General features: G+C 38.9%; 2 protein-coding genes across 2 annotated transcripts in view; one reads left to right on the top strand and one right to left on the bottom strand.

Moving 5' to 3' along the window:
- The first annotated feature begins 822 nt into the window (after positions 1-822).
- On the top strand, positions 823-10,617 carry prpf38b (pre-mRNA processing factor 38B). The gene is made up of 6 exons (XM_055201224.2): positions 823-1,276; positions 2,058-2,126; positions 2,255-2,406; positions 5,800-5,860; positions 6,983-7,215; positions 9,499-10,617. The coding sequence occupies exons 1-6, from the start codon at positions 1,073-1,075 to the stop codon at positions 10,244-10,246; spliced, it is 1,467 nt and encodes a 488-aa protein (XP_055057199.1). The 5' UTR covers positions 823-1,072; the 3' UTR covers positions 10,247-10,617.
- Positions 10,618-10,692: 75 nt separating this feature from the next.
- fndc7rs1 (fibronectin type III domain containing 7, related sequence 1) overlaps positions 10,693-25,544 on the bottom strand; it is an 80,894-nt gene continuing 66,042 nt past the window's right edge. Inside the window, exons 45-52 of the mRNA XM_073871698.1 lie at positions 24,095-24,355; positions 23,207-23,464; positions 21,079-21,339; positions 19,779-20,042; positions 16,612-16,872; positions 14,401-14,661; positions 13,841-14,137; positions 10,693-11,163 (exon numbers count right to left, since the gene is read on the bottom strand). Coding sequence (XP_073727799.1) covers positions 10,928-11,163; positions 13,841-14,137; positions 14,401-14,661; positions 16,612-16,872; positions 19,779-20,042; positions 21,079-21,339; positions 23,207-23,464; positions 24,095-24,355 — 2,099 coding nt within the window. The 3' untranslated portion in view covers positions 10,693-10,927. The remainder of the gene's footprint in view (positions 11,164-13,840; positions 14,138-14,400; positions 14,662-16,611; positions 16,873-19,778; positions 20,043-21,078; positions 21,340-23,206; positions 23,465-24,094; positions 24,356-25,544) is intronic.

The raw sequence follows: 25,544 nt of genomic DNA, 5'->3' as shown, positions 1-25,544 counted from the left end.
CCTCATAAACACATACAAAACTTAAAATAAATATTACATTTTCTTTGAAGAGCCGTCCCTTCTCCATTAATTGTATTATTGCCTCTGGATTGTGCATTTTAATTCACAGAATTCCTATAAAGTATGTTGTCTCCCAAAAATATCTACTTTCTTTTTCTCATATCCATAATCCATGCATGTTTCCCTCATTTTAAATAGAAAACATGAGTATGGACTGATATTTTTCTGATGTGTGGACCCTATCATCATCAGGGGTTTGGGGAAAAATAAACAGATGGTTTAATATTTTGTCAATAAATGCATTATCTGAGAAATTATTATTATTTCATGTTGTAATAAATTATTTCAAGTTTTGACTGCAAATGTCACATTCATAATGCTGGAATTGCCAATTGTCTCCTAATAAATTCAATAACTAATTTGAAGTTTGTCATTTACTATTGTATTTTTACTTTAATTGCTTCAAAAACAAATGATGTTCACAACTCAATTTCATCTATTATTTTGTGCAGCATTGTTTTTAAGAACAAGAACATTGCATACATATAACTAAGAGTAACACAGTGTGCTTTTTCTTATTCAAAATATCTACCAATGGATCAAATCAAACGAAGAATAAAAAAACAACAATGGGATAATAAATCGATAAAAGAAAAGTTATACATTCGTTTTGCTTTTTATTTCTAATACTTTTATTCAACATAATTCCTTAGTTAGTTCTGTTCTAAATAATATGCTGTTGGGTTTGTTGTTTTCCCATTTTTGTTTATATATGTAAATTACCATATCCGCAATTATTCAATTATTTGGCAACCCATATCGTCTCTTTCCCTCAGCCCCGCCCCCGGCCGCCATCTTCTCTCCACCGTTCGTTGCTACTACGGACGTCTTGCCGTGCTTTCCGAACGAGTTACGAAATAACGATTAAACGGTCCAGTATTTGTTTTGAATGAATTAAGAAACGTTGGTCCGTCGCTCGCGCACCTCGTCGGATTCGTTTCCGCGACATCCCCGAGGAGAAACGCTCGTTTTGTTGCGTCTCGTGTGTTAATGGAGCTGTAAAGGAGCAACTATGGCGGTTAGTCAACAGCAGCAGCAGGCCGCGAGCAAGCCGGCCGGCGGGAAACACGGCAATGTTCTGCCGTTATGGGGCAACGAAAAAACTATGAACCTGAACCCGATGATCTTGACGAACGTACTATCGTCGCCGTACTTCAAGGTCCAGTTGTACGAGCTCAAGACGTACCACGAGGTGGTGGACGAGATTTACTTTAAGGTGCCGAAACGAAACCGGGCCGAACGATGCGCGTGGAGCCCGCGCTTTTCTTTATTGTTTTTAAAATATGATGTTTGTTTTAAGTGTAATGCTATAGTTATTTTGTTGCTGGGTTCTAATGTTTAACACATTTGCCTTTTTGTAACTTACTTAAAATGTTTATTATACGGTCTATTGATTTGTTAGGCCGTGAATGCTAAAAAGCTAACGTTAGCATGAGCTAATTTTCTTCTTCGTAGTCGTTGATATTATAAAGACATTAACGTTACCATGTAATTCTCAATTACTTATATAGCATTAGCAAGTTTAATATATTTTTAAAAGATCGTTTGAGGAGAAAGGGGCGTTTTATAAAAACTTGTATGGTTTGAATGAGATTAGATCTACGTAGTGGAATAAATGTTTACATGCAAGTCAAAGCCTCGTGTGAGATCGCAATTTCCTTTTTAAGAACAGCATGATGAAAATAAAATATACCTGTATATGATCAAAACTCGATATACTACACAACTCTAAGTCCTAAATTTTAAAATAATCAGTCCTTTAAAATTTTTATATTTTTTACCTTAATGAATTTTATTGGAATTTTATCATTATTTTAACGTTCATTAGTTGGAAAACAATCCCTCTGAAAGAGATCTCAATAATAACATTCCTCTATATAGTCTATTTTCTTAAATGTCAAACCATTTTAAAGCTTTATAGTTGTCCTCATTAGTTTAAATAGACTTGCACAATTTCCCTGTAACCCCTAAGTTTAATGTGTATTGTGTCTGCTCAGGTCACACACGTGGAGCCGTGGGAGAAGGGCAGCAGGAAGACGGCGGGACAGACGGGAATGTGCGGAGGGGTAAGTAGAAGTGCGTGCCTCGAGACCTCATTCTCCCATCCTATTCGCTTTCATGAAAGATAACCCAGGGAGATTATGACCTTTCCAGTACAGGACATTGTATAAGTTTGAATGTGTTCGTCTTGCAGGTGCGAGGAGTCGGGACGGGCGGGATCGTGTCCACGGCGTTTTGTTTGCTGTATAAGCTGTTTACACTGAAACTGACTCGGAAGCAAGTGATGGGTCTCATCACTCACACAGATTCGCCCTATATCAGGGCACTGGGCTTCATGTACATCAGGTATTTTTCAAAACTACCCGTTTACATTCATTACAGTCAATGATTTGAGCACTTCATGTTAGGGCTGGGTGTCGATTCAGATGATCCAGATCGATTTCGATTCACAAGCTATCCAATCGATTCAATTTCAATTCTCGGTTCGATTTACGATTCCGATTTTCGAATCTATTTTATACTCGATTCTCGCTTCAACTCAATGAATTTAGATTTAATAAAAATACTATATTTATTAAAAAAAAGAACAGTGAACATACTTTGACAAGTGGGTAATTAATAAAAATAAATGAATACCCACAAACTTGTATATTAAACTCTTTTATTTTAGGTACACTTGGGTACATTTATAAAAAAAACCTATTGTCTCATGTGATTGGTCTATGATTTTTTAAATACTTTGATACCATAATCATGTTCATATGCCTGAGGAAGATCTTATGATCGAAACGTCGCAATAAACATTTTTTAATATTTTGCAAGCTAATAGTGTGCGGGATATTCCCTTTTTTTATAAATGTTTGGTGGACTTCATTGTCTCTTCATCCTACGCACCTAACCGGAACTAACAGGTGTGCGACATTGTTCTTCTATTAACACTTGGGTACATTAAAACAGAACCCATCTCTAATTTTCAAATGCAAACAATTATGTTAAATACAATACAATTTTCATGCAAGATGAAAAATGTATGCTGAAAAAAGTCGCATTCCTTGATCAAACAGGATCAGGTTATTTCATAAAAAAAAAACGATTCATGGCCTTTGAGAATCGCGACCACGTAAAAAAAAGATTAATCGGAAAATCTTTTTTTTTTTTGCCCAGCCCTACTACATGTGTATACGTTGCTTTGGAAATCGGTTTACTTACCGTTTTGCCATAAATGATCGTATAGCTACAATGCTTAACAAGTTTATTAGAACACATGTCTAATTGTCTCATATTTGTTTCACATTTAGCACCTCTCAGAAGTCAGACATTAATTAAGAGTAACATTTAACCATTAAAACTTTTTTCTGTTAAGGACTGAAAGTAAATCTGAATAAACAATAATAAAGTGCTCATGTATAGCTCAGTGCATAGCATAGCATTGCGTTAGTAGTACAACAGGTCATGGGTTTAACCTAAAGAGCACACACATACTGATAGAATGTATAGCTTGTAATGCAAGTCGATTTGGTGTCTGCCAATGCATAATGTAATATAAGTGTATAAAGTGCTTTACTATGTATTCTGTCTTTTTTGTATACTGGTAAATTGATAACAAACGATTATATTTTAGCATTATTAATACTACTGGGACTAACGAGCTTACACACATTAATGGCTTTACTATTACAGAAACATAAACAGATGATGTTGTTAACCGTGGGTTCACACCAGCCGCGTTCGAGGGTTCAAAATTGTGTCTACTGCGTCTAGTTTGCCGCTTGAACATTTTGAATGCATACGTGCGTCTAGAGCGAAGTAGACGCACAGAAAAAGCAAGCATTTGAAGCTCGTCAGAGGCGAAATCCGCTTCTTGTGGGAGGGGCAAGTGCTATGTGGTTGTCTAGTTGCAGGATGGCTGATGTTGATCTTGCATTAATCAAGAGAGTTACCGGTTTGTATTTGGTAACCTTACTATGGGGGAAATAGTAAAAAAATGCCGGGAATGCCACGGGTCGCTAAACGTCACGTGACTCAAAAGTGAAATGTGTATTTACTAGGGGTGTAACGGTACGTGTATTCGAACCGGACCGTTTCGGTTCAGGGCTTTCAGCACGGTGCCCACGTGCACCGAAAGGCCAAATGCATTTTGTGTGCGCCTGTGCGGAACATAATACCTGCGTTTCCGCACGAACATATTAAGTGGCGGAAGTCTCCGCGTTCAGCGCAAGTCTTCTGTCAACCATATAACATAATTCGGCCCGCAGAAAGATTTTTATTTACTTAGTTGTATATCCGTTTGATTATTGATGTAAACGTTTACGTGTCGTATCTAAAAGCGCATGTTAAACGCGTGTCAACGCGCTGCTTTGTTCTTTCAAAAGTGCGTGAGAGGATGCACGTCTTTCGTTGCTACGCATTCATGAGACGCGCTTTCTGTGACAGCAAGAATAAGGAATGCGTGATCAGATTTTTCATCTCCATATCACGTCAATCATATCATTGTCACAATGCGATCAGCTGGTCGGGACAGAGAAGAGCTGTAACCCGGGCTTACTCAGCTGTTACTCAGCTGCGGAGGGGTTCGTAAGTAAAGTCACAGCTTACATTGAAGACACAAGCAAAGATTAGGAGAAACGTGCAAAAGATCAAAGATGGCTATGTATGCAGCTCACTAATCTCAATATGAGTGTATAATAAGTATATCATCATGTTGCTTGCTATGCAGTTACACAGAGCAGTAATATTATTTTTATACAGAGATGGTACATAGCCAATTCAATTCTGTGAGTTAAACAATCCAAAATAAATCAAAACAGAAAATTTTTAGTGGCAAAAATGTAGGCTAATAGTTCATAAATGTATTCAGGAATTGAATTTGTTAGTTCAAGGTTTTAGTAGAAAAAGTTTAAGAGAAGGTTAAGATAAGAGTTACCTTCTGTTATAAAATAATGTAAAAAATAACTTTGCAGTTATATTTTATTTATTATTTTTTCATTTTATATATATTTTATCTGTTATATTTTAATAAAGTGTTTAAAAAAGAGTAAACAAATTGTAAAAAAAAGTTTAAAGTAATAAACAGCCTGCAGTTTAATGTTTGCATTTCTCCCTTACTGTACCAAAAATGAACCGAACCGTGGCTTCAAAACCGGGGTTCGCACCGAACCGTGATTTTTGCGTACCGTTACACCCCTAGTATTTACAACTTACCAGGTTGCCCAATGTCCACACTGACACTCTTTCAAGCGAGGTCCTTTTTATTCCTGTCTCTATAGAAAGAAGAACTTTTGTCATATAGCTCCGGGTGACTTTGAGGAGGTTTAACTTAAACTTTGAGGAGTTAAAGTGCTGTTTAATAATCACACTATGTTGTTTTACTATAAGCCATTTGCGCGAACAAGACGGAATCGCGTCTACCGTGCCACGCTACGCGCCTCATTAGCGGCGCGAGACCTCCAGACACGCGTCTTCACATTGACTTCACTCTCGCTTGGCGCCTCTACCGCAGTTGGTGTGAACACAGCAGGAGACAGTTGTGGCAAAAACCTTACATTGGGTGCTGGCTAATAAATTTGTTACACATCGTACATTTATTTGTATAGTCAAATACATTTCACTATAGTCTTTTCTATGCTCTCAATAAGACTGGAGTTGATGATAATCCTGTATGGCAAAAGTACCCAGATTACTGAAATGTTCTGGATGTCATATAATAAGCATGAATCTTTCTGATCTTGTGTTTTGTAGGTATACACAACCTCCTGCTGATATGGTAGATTGGTATGATGAGTTCCTAGACGACGAGGAGGTATGTCGTCACGGGTAATGCCTTCATCTCTTTCTTTAATCTTTCTAATGTTAGCCAACTAAGACAAGCTTTAGGCCAATGCTTATTGTGATGCACGTTGCTGTACTTCCACCTTTGTCCTCATTTGACTTAATGTTACACATGATGTCAGATTGACTGATTTCTTACTCTTTTTCTAGGTATGCCATCTTTTAAGAGATCAAGTCATACAGTTTAATGGCACAATCGTTTATAGTATATGTGAATTCGGACATTGTATCCAAGATACTCTTAGCTTAGATAAGAATCCATTTGTAGCTTCTCTCACCTGGAAAGTGGTTGGTAACATATCATTCATTTAAAAGTCCATAAAGGGGAGGTTTTATTTGTGATGAGCAGACGTTTCTGCCACAGGCGTGTTGCTGGTTTCTGTGTGTCTCTGGCTGACTTCACTGTTCTTTCCTCCAGATGGTCCTTGTGATGCGGGTGGATTGGATATAGGGTTGCTCCACTCTCTTGGCTGGCGTTCGTGAGTGCAGTTAGTCAAACTCAACCACCCACTCCACCCCTTCACACCAACCGGTACAGCATATAGGCCAACCGACCTTCGCCATCCTACGCATCACAACTTTTTCAGTCATTGCATAGTAAGAGACACTGTGGGAGCTAATTTGTGTAGTGGTCAGGTTTATTTTTATGTTAAAGTGCTGTTTAATAATCACACTATGTTGTTTTACTGTAAGACAGGCCATCTTTGCAGTCCCACCAAGTTTTTTCCATTTAAAAGAAGTATTACATTTAAAGATTATTTGCTTAAATGTGTAAATGGATATTTTCTGCATGATATCAGTGCCAGTCAAACACTATCTCATTGGCCCTTTTCCACAATGTAAATTGTAAAACTATTGATGAGCATAACCTGATTTAAAAGTGACTTTCTGCACTTTCAATTGTTGAATATTAAGTCAGGTGTGGGCAAAGGTGGAGACTCAGTATTTTGTCATCACAAGTAAAGCATTTTAGTTGATAATTTAGGACCGTGAAGAGTGTGTTGTTAGAGGTGATGTGCAGGAGTCTTATGTGTGTGTTTAATGTGTAATATAGTGTTGTTAATGCCGCTTCTTCCTGCTGGTCTCTGATCAGGAGTTGGATGTGAAGGCTGGAGGAGGGTGCATGATGACGATCGGAGAGATGCTCCGCTCCTTCCTGACCAAATTGGAGTGGTTCTCAACGCTGTTCCCTCGGATACCGGTTCCTGTGCAGAAGAGCATCGACCAGCACATGAAGAGCAGGCCACGTAAACCTCCTCAAAAAGATGAGCAGGAAGAGGAGGAGCCTGCCGATTCAGGAAAGCATGGAGACCGGCTCCATTCCAGGTACTTTCAAATCATATTTTTTTAATATTAGTGTTATTATTGTGGTGTAGTGCAGGGTATACACAGGCATGGGGTATACCCTTTTCTTAAAAAATAGGGGGCATAAATTAAGAGTATACCCACTTTCCAGGCACCACTACACCACTGTGTTATTAGCCTTTTTTTGTACATTGTGTGGCAGATCGAGGTAAAATCTTTTAGTGTCTGGTTTTACTTTTTGTTTTACTCATTTATTGCTTATACATCAATATAAGTTAATTATAGTTATAAATCAAATTATATTAAACAACCAACATTAGAGGTCGACCGATATGCTTTTTCTCTGGCCCATGCCGATTTTTAGAAATCAGGGCAGCCGATGGCCGATATGTTTGGCCGATTTTCTATATGTACATAATAATCAAAATGTTCTCATCATTAGCAGATATTTTAAATGTAAAAATGTCACTATTTAAGTCAAAGTATTTAAAAAAATGATGACTGGTCTTTCTGAAGAGTTTTACAACGTCCTCTGCACCATGCATTTATCAGACACAGATATTACCTGACACTCTGTCATAATCTTTGATCAGTTTTTTACCATGGCTTTTATTGCTTTGTAGGATAAAATCCTTATTTGGTAGACCTGATAAAATATTTATTCATCATAAAGTTAACATAGTAAATGTGTATGTTTTTTAGTTGAGACTGTTATTTAGGGCAAATCTTTCTAAACACATTTACATTCTCATTTCTGAGGCGCTATAGACCAGTTCAAGAGATGTAAACAACACTGGTCCAGAAGCACTTCCTGTTTCCGTTTTTTAACACTAGATAAACGTTGGAATAAAATAAACCAACAGAACATATAAACCTGAATTAACTGAAGTTAAACAAACATCTTAAAGATAATAATATATGTAAAATAAAAAGTGTTAAAATTGTTCGGTTATTGCAAACCATTGACATTTGCATATTGTGATATTTTTTGTATCAGCCCTGGATTAAAGCTCCCATTCTTTCTGTGTTTTTGAAGCTTTGATTGTGTTGATAGTGCGCAATATAACACGTGTTCATGTTTCACGTGTAAAAGCGCGTGTATTTTTCACACAATTTACTTGTCTGTATACATGGTTCCCACGGATCCTTGAAAGTGAATCTGGGGGAAAAATTAAGGTCCTGGGAAGTTTTTGAAAATATACATACATAGATGCAGGTCATTGAAAGTGCTTGAATCTATTTTATGCAAGACATTTTCTGGAAAAAAATCCATATTATTCCCTGTGTAGTGTAGGATAATATCATAAAAATTCTAGACTTTTTAAGCACACGTGCTAAACTGTTTGCTTTAAATGCTTATATCTTTTGTACGCGAATGTTGATTCATACCAAAATGCTTTTTTGCATAGTTGTGTTAGACACATGAAAACGTCTCTGGTTACGTATGTAACTGTTGTTCCCTGAGAAGGGAACGAGACGCTGCGTCTCCCTTGCCATACTTCCTGCGTCCCTGTAACGCCGTCTTTGGCAATATTTCAGATAGCTTTATACTTCCTGTCTCCTGCATCATCCTGTCTTTGTCATTAAGCCTCACCATTGGTTGAATTTGATATACACATTCAGCTATACTTACCCTTGGAGGTGTCCCCAAAGTGTCACCGCAGTGACGCAGCATGAGTTTCCTCGAAAGGGAACTGTAACAATGTATCTTTAAAGGTAACACGATGTAACCTTGCTCCCACTTGAAATGTGTCCCCACATTTAGCCCTTGAATTTGAGGGTATTGGACCTGGAAAGTCCTTGAATTTGAATTTAAATAAGTTGTGGGAACCCTGTGTATAGCGCTGTTTTCACTGTCCTCAAAACGGGCTGATGTCTTCCTTGTTCTATGAAGTCCCTCCTTCAGAAATACGTATCGAGTTCTGATTGTGTAGTTTGTTTAGTGTGTTGTAATTCTACAGCAGCTTAGATTGTCGTTAGCTTAGCTGGCGACTGATGTATTCCTGTGGGTGGAATTTAGTCAAAAAAAAGTTTTACTGACGTCATTAAAGCAGGGAGGGCTGTAGTCCAAACCAGCCGTTCGCAGTAGGCTTTGAAAGGTGAATTCTGTTAAAAAATTTATCGCCTGGCATTGAACTTTGAGCAAGTATTATTTATGCTATTATAGCAACATTACACCTAGGGTTTAAAAAATGGGATCAGAAAGAATGTGACCTTTACATGCAGCCAGTGTCAGTTACCTTAAAGACAGACCCGTATTTCTTAAATCAATGTGACCCTAAACTTTGTTTTTTGTGTGTTCAGGACTCCCAGGAGAAGTCAGAGCCCCGGGAGATCCCAGAACCGCTCCAGAAGTCGCAGCCGCCACAGAGAACGACGTGGCGCTAGCTTCGACCGTGAACTGGAGAAAGAAAGAGACCGACAGCGCAAAGAAAGAGAGGGAAAGGACCGTGATAAAGACAGAGATAGAGACCGGGAAAGGGAGAAAGACCGGGAGCGACGACGCTCCAGGACACCCGACCGAACCGCAGAGCGAAAACGCAGTCGCAGCAGGGAAAGGCGCCGGAGTATCAGCCCCAGCCGTGAGAGACGCAAAGAGAGGGAGAGAGATAGTGAGACAGAGCGTAGTCGCAGGAAAGACAGAGATCATCACAAAGAACGAGGGGAGAGAGAGAGAGACGGGGAGCGAGCGAAAGACAAGAGGAGCAAAGGAGAAACCGATGAGAGGCGGCACAAGGAGGAAAAGGAGGATAGAAAACACAGGGACGAAAAGAGGAGCAAGCGTTCCAGGAGCCGAAGCAGAGACAAGAAGCACCGAACGGAGCGATCTAGCAAGAAACGCTCCCGCTCCGGCAGCAAGACCAGACAGGAAGCAGGAGACGAGAGAAACAGGAAGAGGGAGCACAGCCATAGTAAGGAACGGCTACACAAACGCAGCCGCAGCAAAGAGCGCTCGCACCGCAGAGAACCCAGCAACGGTCGAGATCATCGCCGGAGCCACAGTCCCGAAGCAGGAGAAAGATCAAACAGTGTTCGTGCAGAAACCCCCTGATCCAGGTCGTCTTCTCAAATTCCCTTATTTCGGTTTTTCTTCTGCACCTCTTGTGTTCACATAAACAAATGGAAATGCCTGGGTTTTTCGTCGCACTGCTATCCACCACTGGTGTAGATATCAAGATTTTTTGCCCTTTGTTGCCCATTACTGGTGTCAGGACTGAACATGGCATTTTAAAACCTTTTTTAATTTGTATTTTCAGATTTCTCACAAATGGCTTTGTACATAGAGCGCAGAGTATGTTTTAAATGTGAACCGAGTGACTGCAGAATTAAGTTTGTGGCACAGGTTGAATGCTGTGCTTATATTATGCTCTTTGGTTCATTGCTCTATTGCATCTCATTTTCTAATAAAATTCTTGTATGAAACTCTGCTGTATGTTTTCATTCATTGCTAAAACATTACATCATTGTCAATGTATTTAATTGTATTGGAACAGCAGCTGATTTTTGTATATGGTCATTTATTTCACATGAGCTTTACATTTTTAATTCATAATTTAAACACGAATCACATGCAGAAATGCTCTTTATATTTAATATTAATCTGCTCGTGTACAAAAACAGTAATGTGTATATATATATAGATATATTTTCAAATATTGCATCTAAAGTACACAAAGCCAGAGAAAGAGTTTATGTAAGCGTTTTAAACTATAGTGTTACAGTGTATCACACATTAAAGCTTTAATGAAGCAGGCAGTGAGTCTTGGCTCTCTCCAGCAGAGTTGCGAGCAGTTACGATGATGGCACCGCTGCCCATGTTGGTGACAGCGCAGGAGAGCTGTGAGGTCACACAGATCTGTGTCCTGATGGTTGAATTGACTTGATATACGGTGTAATTTGTGGCATATATAGATGCACTCCATTCCACTGTCGTTTGAGTGTACTTGACATTTACAGGAGCACAAGGCACTGTGGGGAAAAATGAGAAATGATGTGTTGTGTTTCTGTTTAAATGAACACGGCATTAAACCCCCTGCCACCCTAAGGCTGACTAGTTTTTAACAGCTGAGCAGAGGTACAGCTAGTCCTAATCTCAACATGACAACCATTATGAAGAAGCTGTTATGAACACTGTTATGGGTCATTGTCAGTAAATAATATAATGTTACAGTTACAACTTTTGCAACTCTGTTGCGACCTCTGAAACATAAAATTGCAAGTTACTTGTCGAGTTCTTTTCTTTACTTGGGTTGATGTCAAGTTACCCACAAAATTGTGCATGATAGCTCAAACTATAAATTATTTTAGGCTTATTGTGAATCAGAGTTAAGTTTAAACACTGATATTTGTTTTTGCAACTTGTCCAAGACAATTGAACTGTTTTTATGTGAAATTAAGCTGATAAAAAAAAATTATGAGCATGTAAAGTTTTCACTGCCCCACAAATGCCAGAAACTTTTTCATAAACATGTACCCCTGGTTACACAGACATGGCTTAACTCTAGTCCACGACTATAATTTTAACACAAAATAACTTGCCCTAACATATCTAAAAAATAAGCCAGTGCAATATATTTGTCTTAAAGGGATATTCCACTTTTTTTAATTGCTCATTTTCCAGCTCCCCTGGAAAGATTTTTACCGTTTTGCAATCCATTCAGCTGATCTCCGGGTCTGGCGGTACCACTTTTAGCATAGCTTAGCATAATCCATTGAACCTGATTAGACCATAGATATGTATATAAAGGCTAGATGGCTCAAGGCGGAGTCCCTAACGGCATCACCTGGCGGCCATCTTACGACAGGGCGCTCGCTCACTCGTAGCATTGAGTTTAATGGTGCAGGTACTTTTAAATGACCATAACTTGCTCAATTTTCTACCGATTTTCAAACGGTTTGGATTTTTACAAACGTTATTAACGTGGCTATAATTATGGATGCTTTAACATGTTTCATGAATTTATTTTTTATTTTTAGTATAGGTATGCAGTGTCATAGGTACATCTTTGACGTTTATAACAAACCAAACCGTTTGAAAATCGGTAAAAAATTAAGCAAGTTATGGTCATTTAAAAGTACCTGCATCATTAAAACTCAATGCTACGAGTGAGCGAGCGCCCTGTCGTAAGATGGCCGCCAAAATGCGGACGTTGCACTCCATTGGCCAGCAGCGCGGACGAGCCATCTAGCCTTTATACATATCTATGGATTAGACCATTAGCATCACGCTCAAAAATAACCAAAGAAGCGCAATGATATTACGCAGCAGCCGAAAATAGTCCCCTTAGTAGCTTTCAATGGCAGGGGACTATTTTCGGGCAGTGCGTAATATCACTACGCCTCCTGCAGTCATGTTACATCAGCAAAGTCTTTGATTATTACACCAGAATGAGAGTATAGTTCTTAGCCATATCTGCCTAGAAAATCACAACACGTCTTAGTACATGATGTAACTTCAGAAGAGTCAAGTTTTAAATAGGAAAAATATCGAAACTCTTTGGTTATTTTTGAGTGTGATGCTAATGGTCTAATCAGATTAAATGGATTATGCTAAGCTATGCTAATAGTGCTAGCGCCAGACCCAGAGATCGGCTGAATAGATTTCAAAATGGTAAAACTAAATTGTTTAACTCTAGAGGAGCTGGAAAATTTGAATATTTAAAAAAAGTGGACTGTCCCAGTAACATCTTTTCCTAATGCATGTTTATTATAGATGTTTAAACATCTTAATTTAACTAAGGCATAGTACTGGCTTTAGCTAAGCCTTGTCTGTGAAACCAGGCCGTAAAGTTTACACTGCCCACAAATGCCAGCGACTTTTTTTATAATCGTGTAAAGTTTGCACTACCCCAATGCCAAAGAACACTGACAATCGAAGTTGCCAGTTAGATTTAAAAATGTAACTAGCATTAAAAACCTACTGAAGTGCCTAAAAATGTGCAGCTTTGTTTGCTATGTGTTGCAGTTGAAACAGGAGGGGAAGTGACTCTTAAAGAGGCTGTTATGCCTTTTAAAACAGCCAATAGGGTTTCGTTTACCAGCCTGAAATCTGATGAGAAGCAAAAGTGCAGAATGATGTCATAAAAAATCATTGAACAGTACTGGTGGAAGTGAGAGACTGTACGTTTTGAAAGCGTATAACTTCTTATAGCTATATTTGTTAATGTTTAAAGGTGCAGTGTGTAATTTTTTAGAAGGATCTCTTGACAGAAATGCAAAATCATATACAAAACTATATTATCAGGGGTGTATAAAGACCTTTCATATGAACTGTTATGTGTTTATTACCTAAGAATGAGACATTTTTATCTACATACACAGAAGGTCCCCTTACATGGAAGTCGCCATTTTGTGCCACTATGTTTCTACAAAACCCCTTAACGTACAAACTTTTTTTACTAAGCTGTCTCCGATGATTACATGTTTGTCTGGTGGCGGCTACCGTAGCTTCTCTATGCGTTTCAAAAGCGAGGTATGAGCAGTGGACTGAGCTGTTGGTTGCAATTCGCAACTTCACCACTAGATGGCGCTAAAATTCACACACTGCACCTTTAAGACCACACTAGTTTATTTAAATCATTAAACAGACATACATAAAGCCAAAACTTTGACAAAAACTTTAGTATCTGGACTGAAGATTGTTCACCTGTGGTTCCAGAGACAGCGGAGGACTCAACGCTCGAGCCAGCACAGTTCTTAGCCCTGATTGTTGCGTTGTATGAAGAACCACATGGGAGGGGAACTTCGAAGAACGTGCGGCTCGTCCAATAGGAAGCGACTTCATATAGTGCCTGAGGGTCGCCCAGAAAGCCGCCTTTCATTTGCAGAAGGTATTCAGAATTAGGACAATTACCAGTGAGCCAGGACGCCCTCAAGATCTGAGTTTCATTCACTACCGTATGAGGATTAGGAATCACTCTCAAACCAGCTGGAGGACAGGGAACTGTGAGACACAGCAAAGCCATTAGTATTAGTTAACTTATACTCAATATACAAACAGTACCGTCAAAAGTTTGGAAACATTTGACTGAAATGATTCTCATGAATCTTTTAATATGAAGGTATGTTTAAATGTTTGAAATGACCTTTGTAGACAAAATATGCCTGTGCTTGCTAACATATTCATTTCTATTCATTAAAAAAAATGTAAACATAAGAAGTGGTCATGTACAGTGGCTTATTGTAAGGTTAAGATTATTTCTGTACCTGCTCCCCTGGTTAGTGTGTCACTGACTGAACTGTTGCAGATGCCATCTGATGCCTGGACTGTGAAGTTGTAGATTCTGCCACACACTAAACCCTGCAGACTACAAGAAGTGTTGGTGCTCTGACATTGGATTGCTGTGCCATTGGTAGACTGAGCGAGTCCCGTGTAGGACACTGCACCTGTACTTTGTCTCCATGACAACAAAGCACTGCCGTTCACACAATTTACCGCTAATGTCAAGTTGGCTGGCTTACATGGCACTGCAAAATAAACACAAAAGTGTAATAAAACGGTTAGTGACAGTCCTTGATTCTTATTGGTCAATAGGTGTGTATCACTGCACAGCAACCTTAACAATGCAAACATGTGAAACAGACTGTTACGATCACAGTCGGTCAAGGGCTATTTTTTAGTGATGTTACGTTCGTGAACGAATCGTTCTTTTGAACGAATCTTTTAGGTGAACGAATCGTTCTCGTTTACACCGTCCATTGACTCATATTTCTCGTTCAGTGAAATTTCCCTCCCCTCTTGAGGAGCATGGACAAATAAAGCGCGACCTTCTTTCTGCCTTCAAAGAGTGACAAAACTACGAGCCAATGGCAATCGAGTATGAGCTGTGGCCGAGCATATGATTGGCTCAACGTCCTGAATGAATACGCCCTTCACTGACCGAGCCGCTGTTTTGAGTCTGAACGAACGAGAGAGAGATCGCGTTCTTAAACAAACTGAATGACTGGTACAAGTTACAACATAATGAATGAGAGGGATCGTACAGAAGCGAGTGCAATGTAAACAATCTTGTGAAAGAATCATGTGGTTTTATTTAATAAAGTTATTTTTCCAGCGTAAGGAGGGCTTTAAGTGGAGGAACGTTTTGAGTTTGGTGTGTATGCAGATTATGCGTAAAGGTACATTCACATTATAAGTGACTAGCAGTAGCAGAGTGTCGCGATCTCATTGATATCAATGGAAGCTCGGCGGCATCCGGCGACAGTGACCGTTGACGGCTGGATGGGCGTGTCCAGTCATGCGTCAGTTGAGAAATGTTTAACTTTATGCAAATTATGAGCGACATTCAGGAGCGACTACCAATGAGAGCGAAGCAGGGGAGTTCATGTCATCCGTCTCTCGTCAGTTACTGGATTGGTCGTTTCTCATTTGTTTATGACAACCAGATTTAGAAACAAGCGACACACAGCGACAAAGTCGCTAATAATGTGAATGTACCGTAAATCACGTGTTCGCTGCAATTGCACCACCAAATTCATACCATGACTTTGTATGTTATCTACTCACGCAAATCGTTGAATTCGCATTTGGTGTGTATGCCCTATTAACTCATTCACTGCCATTGACGAGTTATCTCGTCATTTATGAGTTCATATTTAACTAATAAATATGCCTTTCTGGACGAATTTCAAATTGAAAGTGTAATACCGCTTTTATCCACCAGACGGCACCAAACCGAATTGATCAAAAACGGAAGTTAAAAAGACTTAATGATTTATTTTAATTGCCTTTATGTTTGATAGTCATTCTGAGTCTGATCTCTAACATAAATTCCTTTACAAAAACGCAATTTTTTAAGCTTTTTGCTCAAAATGTTGTATTTTTGAAGAGAAATATCCATATTTCAGTGGTTAAATTATGTAGAAAAAGTAAATATTTAATGAAACGTTTTTTCCCCATTTTGTTTGTTTGTTTGTTTGTTTATTGTTTGTTTGAAAGCAGAGGGTGTGTTCTTTAATTTGATATAATTTGTATGTTTATATATTTATAGAAAATAATTTTTCATGCAAGTAATTTTGTGAAAATTTTGTTAAAATCACAAAAATGCAGGTGGGCAACTTTTCTCAAAAAGGCTGGCGGTGAATGAGTTAAAGGCACAGTATGTAATTTTGGTCGTCACGAAAAAATAACAAAAAAGTGTACGCTGATGATGCTGTGAAGAATAGTGGAATGATGTGAGTTGGCGTACTGACATCAAAGTATCACAAGAGGATCACAACAGTACTGCTTTTGAATTGCTCTCATAATGGCAGATGCTGATTGGTCTCCGCAGCATCACATAAAGTAAAGAGTGACTGCATAAAGTGGAAACCGAGAATAATTTGGACATGACACCATAGACATGCGACGCATAGACATAATGACTTTTAATGTGTGTTTGGTGACAATGGGTGAATAGTGTGCGTCTATGCTCTTACCTGTATTAAATGTGATGTTAGTACTGGGCGGACTGGTACAGTTGTCACGACTGGCTGAAACAGAGAGATAATATGTATCGCTGCAGCGAAGATCACTCAGGGTGAAGTTACTGTCCGCGGTGCAATGTCTTGTCACGTCTCCAGCTCTGCCGACCACAGTAAGCGTGTACTTCTTTGCCACGTATGACGGCTGCCATGACACGGACACATTATTTGTCTGACAGTCTGTATGGGCGTCTACAGGTGTAGGCTGACAGGGCACTATAGAGGATCAGAGGAAGAAATGAAAAGTTGATGCAATGAAAGCAAATATTTATTAATCTGAAGAATACAACTGCAACTATTAAAGATACAATGTGGAACTTTAAAAAGGATCTCTTGGCAGAAATGCAATATAATCTACATATCTATATTATCAGTGGTGTATAAAAACCTTACGCAATGAACTGAATTGTTTTTTATTATCTTAGAATGAGACGCTTTTATTTACATATTGTTGAAATATAAATTTTAAGTAATTGTTTTTTGTTTTTATTAATTATTATCATATGTATCTGTTCACCTAAATATGAAAGAAACGAGAAAGGTAATTGAAGCTGCCTTTGTTCCATTGGTGACCATTTGTTCGCAAGTAAATTGTAGGGCAAAGGTGTGAACCTTTCTTTAACATGATGAAGAAGTGGTCTCAGTGAGGCTATCATGTTTACATGCTCAATGGGGGGATGATCTGGGATGCAATTACAGCTGCCCTTTCTTGCCTGACTGTAACCTTTCTTTCATGTTTCATCTGAATGGACTGCCCCCTTTGAATGGCTTTAAATGTAATGCATGTATACTTTAAGTCAGACTTGGTCACTGCAGCTCCCGGGCTCTATGCTCTGATTTGAAGATGGCTTTCTGTAATAAAGACTACTGTCCAAGTAGTCCAAGTAAATCCAAGTCTCTTGGTCTTCGCTAAAAAGGTTTCCAACAATATACAGTGGGTCCCCTTACATGGGAGTCGCCATTTAGCGCTGTCATGTTTCTACAGTAGACTTTAACTCTTTCCCCACCATCATCAATTAAGAGAAGCACTTCCCTGCCAATGACGAGTTTATTGGCAATCCATTTTTACCATATCATCCACTAGGTGGTGCTCTTACACAACTAATAAAACACTGAAGCATCTACTGATCCAAAACAGTAAAAACTCTGTATGTTTTGATCATCGCTGTGAACCTGATCTCTAACAAATGTTCTTTACAAAAATGCAATTATCTCAGCTTTTTGTATTTTTGAAGAAACCTACTCATATTTGACAGGTGATAAAAAGAGAACTAATGAAGATAGGTGAAGATGAAAAGTTTTTTGAAAAAATAAAAAAATCTCTGGAAGGCATAAAACTTTTGTGAAAATCATAGAAAAATTCTGGCACTGGTTGGCAACTTTTTAAAAACGTTGGCGTGGAAAGAGCTAACGGACAAACTGTTCTATAGAGCGTTGTTACTATGTTGTTTCAGACGATGACGTTTGTCCTGTGGTGGCTACCATAGCTTCTCTATGCATGTCGAAAAGGAGGGTGAACTGTGGATTGAGCCACAATCTCACCACTAGATGTTGCTAAAAGTCCCACATTGCACCTTTAAAGCGTAACTAAACCCTAAACCAACATTTTTTAGTTATTGATCTGTAAGAATGGGGCTTTATTGGTGTTGTTCATTGATTTTAGTAAGTTTTTTGACATTTGGATATAAAGTGTTTCAATACTACAATATATGGTGTAAAAACGTCTGAGTGCTGCCCTCTTCAGGTTGAACGGTGGCTACTGCAGTTTAATTTTTCTATTGGATGTTGGGTCCAAAAAATTATTTGTTCAAGATCACCACGCCCTTGTTACGATCTCACCACACACTTAAGGGGATCGCACACCGGCCGCGCAGCTCAGCGCCGCGCAGCTCAGCGCCGCGCAGCTCAGCGCCGTGCAGCGTCGCGTCGCGCCTAGGAGAACTCGGAGGTATTGTAAACCGGAAGTGCACTTTAAATAGCGCGAGCTTCGTCAGATAGCGTCTAATTCAAAATGTAAAATATACGTTAGCAGCCAATGTTAATCATTAATGATGTGGGAAAATATGATGTTATTTAATGTTAAACTATGTGAGTGGCGCTCTGTGTATGTGAGTGGCGCTTAGAACAACTTCCTGAGTCACAGCTGGGCGGCGCGGACAGGCGCCACCTGTCGGCGCCGGTGTGCGTACACTCATAGAAAACAATGTGTTACATTTTTTTAGAACGGCGCTGCGCGGCGCTGAGCTGCGCGGCCGGTGTGCGATCCCCTTTAGTTCGTCCCCTCTATCTCCGTTGGGATCTGCCCACTTTTCTTGCATTTTTCAAATATTGCCAGTGGGTGGAGTCAGGCTCTGACAAGGGGTTTAGTTATGCTTTAACTTAGAAAATTCACTCAATGTGTATTGCACAGTGGTTGGTTGCAAACGTCTTATGGGTATTTGCTAGATCAAAGCTTACTAGCTCAAGGTTCAAGGTTTTTTTTCTGTCAACCACAGTGGTTACACTTTATTTTGATAGTCCACTTTAGAGATTCTACTAACTATAAATATCTTTGCAACTGCATGTCAACAAACTTTCAATAATTTGCAACTATACGTCAACTAACTGTCATTAGAGTATTAGTAGACTGTAAGGGTTAGGGTTAGGGAAGAGGTTTGGGTTAGTGGAATAAGTTGACATGCGCCCGCAAAGATACTTATAGACAGTTGAATGTCTGTTGAGATATCATCGCAATAAAGTGTTAGTAGATATTAAGCAGACAGTTTACTAATTCTCTAAAGATTGGTAGTTGATAGGTAGTTGCAAAGTTACTTATAATTAGTAAAATGTTTAAAGTGGACTATCGAACTAAAGTGTTACCATATTGATAAGATATAAAAAAGTGTAAGATAAATCTAAAGTACTAAAATATAAAAACGAAAATATAAATGTAAAACAAAATAATAAAAAAGTTATAGTGATTTAATGTCCGAAATTCTAATGTCTAGATATGACTTAATTTAAATCTTAAGGATTTTTTAATCAATGTAACATTTAACTTTTCTGACAACACCATTTCGTAATGCCTACATACTGTATACTGCCCTTTTAACATCTGCATCTTCATCACTTGTGTGTTTTACCTGTGCTGATTTTGTAAGTTGGGCTGCGCAGACTGCTGCAGCGGTTGGAGGATGCAGACACGATGATGGTGTACTCCATGCCACATCGCACACCAGTAAGGTTACAGGAAGAGGCGGAGCTATTGCAGGAAATGATGGAGCGGTCTTGACCCTCTGCTGTGGCAACGTAGAGTGAATTTCCTCCCGGTGCTCTTTGCCACTGTACCTGGATAACACTACTCTGACATTCAGTCACCGCCACGATAGATGACAAAGCACAAGGCCCTGGAGACAGAGAGGAAGATGAAAAATGATGTTTGACGATGATATTTGCATGTTGAACTGATTTTATCATCATTCTAATCCTATTTGTAAATTTAAAAAATGAACTAATGAATAAAAATAGGAAAAAAGCACTGGTTTCTCACAAGGTGCTGTTGGAAGCGACTAATAAAGAGCACTTGGCAGAGTCGGCACTCAGGATGCGCAATGCATCAAACAAGGTGCATTTCTTTAAATTCGATATGATGAACCAACCGCAGATGCTTTGCCATATTGCTGGAGACACCAATCTTGCAACATAATAGTTTGTCACAGTAATTACACTTAGCTTTGTCTTTTTCTGATTTTGTAAAATGCAGCCACACTTTAGTTGGCCCATCATGCAAACTGACTTTAAACGTGGGCTGCGTGATCTTTGAAAGCCAATGTTGATATTTGAAATCAACTAAACAAACACGCCCCTATCCCAATAGAATCTGGACCTTCTTTTGATGGAGCCGCCCCACACATACACAACCCAGGCAACGATGTTGGTTATTAGACATGCCCCTTAATGCTGATTGGCTACAAGTGTGATTTGGTACTCGGCCAGACTCCCTTTTCCAAAGTGTTTTTCAAAAACCCTGCACCCCGCCTTTAAGTATTGGAGTGGACGGTCCTGTGCACTGTGCAGATGACGAGAAAATCATGTAACCGTGCAGTCCGGAATAGTTTAGTAAAATATGATAGGCATGTGAGAGGGTTGTGTGTTATCGCGCACCAAACGACTCATTATACCAATTATAAACAGAGACTTAACATTACGATGGGTTCCAGTGTTAAGAGAGCACTTTACTTCTTGCTTTATTCAAAACAATTGCATCCTAATGACGAAAGCGCCCCTGGGCTCGGATCGATAAAAGTACATTGTGAGTGCATGCTTCTGGGGGAGTAGGGATGGGGGACAATCGTGCTGGGGCATGGTTTGGTTAATGTGAGTGCACCCTAAGCGGGCCATCGTAGGGTAGCTTGCAGGGACAATCTCTGGATCTGTACTCACCTGTCTCCAGTTGAAAGCTGCTGCTGGCTGGACTCTGACAGGGACCGGTTGTGGCTGTGACAGAAAAGTTGTAGATCTTTGAACAGCCCAGGTCAGCCACTTTACAGCTGGAGTTTGAGGTGGAGCAGTTACGAATTTGACCATCACTCGATACAGCCAGCACAGAGTAAGACTCGGTACCATTGTCCAGATTCCAAGAAACCCATGCGGAGTTGGTGACACAGTCCAGTGTACCATTAACCATCAGAGGAGCGCACGGAGCTACGGATATCAGAGAGCAGCAGGTAAGTCAACAAAATCAATATTATTCACTGACAATTGACTTTCTTCTTTGGAAGATACACTATTCACTTTCATTTGAACTTCTCATGCAGTGTAAGTGAATGGGGACTGCGGTTCGACATTGTTAGGTTGTTTGTGAAGTAAGTCAGTCAGTCCAGTAAAGTCAGTTATTTCTACTTTTTGTTTGAAATATCTTTTGCACACTGTAATACATGGAACAATTTAAGATTTTACCATAAACACAGCAACCCCAGATATTTTTTATCTACAGCTTCAAAAGTTTGTTTTATGTTTCTTGAATTTGTCTTGTAGTATTTCATCACAGTCACATCTTTTTTCTAAACATCCAAATGAAATCTTCTGTTTTAAAACATAAACAAAAGATAGTTGGAGATTACATGTTTGTTCCCTCAAATTGTTGACCTCTGAACTGGGAGACCATCACCATTGTGCCAATAAACAAGGTGAACAGTTTAGTTTGAGTTAATGAAACACTGAGACACTTTAAGACACTATGGAACACTGAGACACTATGAGACACTGCAATACTATGAGACACTGCGTCACTATGAGACAGTGAGACACTATGAGACACAGAGACACTATGATACACTGTGTCACTATGAGATAGTAAGACACTATGAGACACTATGAGACACTGAGACACCATGATACACTCTGTCACTATGAGACGGTGAGACACTATGAGACACTGCATCACCATGAGACAGTGAGACACAATAAGACACTGAGATACTCTGAGACACTGAGATACTCTAAGTCTTTGAAACACTATGAGACACTGCATCACTATGAGACAGTGAGACATTATAAGACACTGAGATACTCCAGAGACACTGAGACACTATGAGACTATGAGTCATTGAGACTATGAGACACTGAGACACTATGATACACTGTGTCACTATGAGACAGTGAGATACTCTGAGAGACTATGAGACTATAAGTCACTAAGACACTCTGAGACACTATGAGACACTGGGTCACTATGAGACAGTGGGACACTGAGATACTAAGACACTATTAGAGAGTCACTGCAAGATACTTAAGTGTTCAGAAGGAGGAAGAAGAAGAATGACAGATTTTGCTTTATTAAAAAATGCCCCTTGTGGTTAAATTAACGTCATTTTAGTTAATGACTAACTTATGACAGTATGCGACTTTGGACGCAGCCTATGAGAAACTGACACACTATGAGACTATGAGAAAAAGGGGTATTATCATTAATTAAAACTATTAAAGTCGCCATGAAACGGAAGTAGCGATTGCCTTATTTTTCCCATGGTGACGTATATCCGAATGAAACAGCTTTTGGGATGAAATAAGGCAGGGCTGGATTTGTCCATCGAGATCTGATTGGATCGTTTGAAGTTGGGTCGTGTTGCTAATTGCTAATCGCTGCGATCTTCTCCCAGCCCCGCCCACCTGCCATACTTATGACCGGAAGTGAAGCGAGATCGTTTTGAGGAGGGGAGGAGATTTGCATTTTTGATTAAAGATTATGAGCACACACGAATTTTTAAAAAATAATGAAGCTCACAGATAAGTCATTTGTTAATAATACCACAATATTAAGAAAATATATATATAGTTTTTCATTTCAATTTCATTGCGACTTTAAACACATGACATGCCCCATTTGCTCTTAGCAATGACACAGACAGTTGTGTATTTGTGAAATATATTATTTGCAATTTATTTGCTGCAATTTTCTTACTTTATTAACTTACTTTCTTACTTTAAAAAGTGCCTGATTTTATCTGTAACACAGCAATAAATCTGAGTTTCTTTGTAATCATGTGCACAACAGTTGCCATACACTCACCTGATGGCAGAATGAAGTTCGCTTTGTTGTTGCAACAACCTCCAACCAGGGCTGCGACAGTGACGTTGTAGTTCTGACCGCAGTGCATGCTGGGTAATGTGCAGCTGTAGTTGGAGCTTGTGCAGTTGATTTGATGTCCGTCAGGGCTGCTGGCTTTGACTATGTAACTCAAAACTCGATCACTGGGCTCCCATGTCACAACAGCAGTGTTTGTGTTGCAGTTCAGCTGGGCGCTCGCATTCTGTGGCTTACAGGGGACTGAAGTGAAGTGAAATGTGTTTAATATGATTTCATATGAAAATGAATTCACAGAATTTACTGGTATTAACAGTCCCTATGGAAAGTTACCATAAAAAGTTTTCAATCTTACATTTTACCATATTATACATATATACTTTAAATAAAAGATATGTTAAGAATTGCATTTTTGGAATTGACATCAATCATCTTGTTCAAAAGCTTATATACAGCTTCATTTATTAAGTTGTCTTCTTTTTGAGCATAATTTTTTCTGGGCAGTACTAACTTTATGATCTTATTTAAATTTTCTACTTATATTTTGATGTTTTTGCAAATTACGCAAGACGCATGTTAACTCCACCGGCAAAATACTGTAAAAAACTGTTTAAAAAAAGATTATATTTGTTGAAAAAATTATTTTAAGCATTTATACAAATGCATTCAAATCAAAATATTCATAGGGCCACGAGGAACATAAATTCAGTTTGGTGGTATACTATACTCAAGGGTGTGTAGGTTTTAGTTGTTAAATATATCTAAACATTTAAGAAAAAAAATCATTGCATAGTCTACACAGTATGCCAGATTTCCTGCTAGTTTTATCTTCGTAACTGTGTATGCGACAAATAAAATCTTTTGTATATGTACCTGTCGTCAGCAGGATGGATTGGCTCGGTGCGGTACTGCAGGTCCCATCAGACGCACTCACAGAGAAACTGTAGTTCATCCCACACAGCAGATTTGAGAAGACACACGCTGGTCCAGTGCTGTTACATACTGAAGCATAGCCACCGTTACCCTGAGCAGTCGCGGTGTAGGAAACAGCACCCACGCTTTGATTCCAGGACAGAGAGATGTTTCCAGATGTACAGTCCACACTGCCCTGAACATGAGCAGGTACACACGGCACTGCACAAACACAATATAGATATATGAAGATGTTTCGCTTCATAAAATGTAAATGGTGACCACAGCTTCGACAGCTTCTGGTCAGCATTCAGCTCTGAGAGGAGAAATCTTGTAACAATGTTTTGGAATGACAAAAGGGAAAGTGACTTTAAAATTTTGAATGAATACAGTTTGACAAGTTGTATTTTTTAGTTTAGTATTTAAAGATTAATAAAAGTTTAGTCAATTACTAAAGGCAGGGTACAGTGTAAAAAAATAAGAAACTTTGTTTTTTAATTTTACTGCACTATTTAAGATAAGAAACATTGAGATTACTCAAAGAAAAATGATTAAAGTAAAAATGTAAAACAATGTCGGAGCCGGTGGTGTATTTGGTGCTTTCGCACTTTCGGCGACCCGAGTTCGATTCCCGGCTCATAGTCATTTGCCGATCTCATACCCCTCTTTCCTCCCCGTCCTCTCCTTAATCCCTTTCAAATAAAGGCAAAAATGGCCAAAAAAGTTAAACAAATAGTATGGACAATTTAATATTTCAAACTGAGATAACTAAAATTTCTTAGTTTTTTAATAAAATAGCGAGCACTGGATTATGAGCATGCTCAGTTTGAAGATATGATGTCAATTTTTGCATTTCTTTCACATCATACTTAAAGGAACAGTATGTAAGAAATTGATATCAATTAATCATAAAATGGCCCTGATATGTCAATAGACATTAAGAAATAATTTTCATTTCAAATACTTATAACACTGACAACATTGGTATGGCCAGGATATATATTGTCATTTAAAAAGTGGAGTTGCAGCCCTCAACTGATGTTTATGTTGTCATTTTGTATATTGGCCACCAGGGGCCCGTACCATGAAAATGGTTAAACAAACTCAGGGTTACAGGATTAGTTTCAGGTTGACAAAACCAAGCCAATGTTCAGGCCTTGTTGGTACAAGCTATTTTCATGGTACCCAAAACCCAGGATTTGCACAAACTAATCCTAAACAAAGCTGGCTAACCAACTAAACCGGCTTCATGGTATAGGCCCCAGTTGTTTGACTGCAGTACCAGTTTTAGCCACAAGTTTTGTTGTTTGCAATACCAGTTTTGGCCACAATCCTACATACTGTTCCTTTAAGGGTTGCCTTACTCTGGAATTGTTTTTTTGTATCCGATTCTTACATGTAAATTTTACTA

This window comes from Misgurnus anguillicaudatus, chromosome 2, assembly GCF_027580225.2.
Source record: "Misgurnus anguillicaudatus chromosome 2, ASM2758022v2, whole genome shotgun sequence".
Lineage (NCBI taxonomy): Eukaryota > Metazoa > Chordata > Actinopteri > Cypriniformes > Cobitidae > Misgurnus > Misgurnus anguillicaudatus.
Note: the sequence above shows the minus strand (reverse complement) of the source record. Positions and strands in the feature narration are given on the sequence as shown.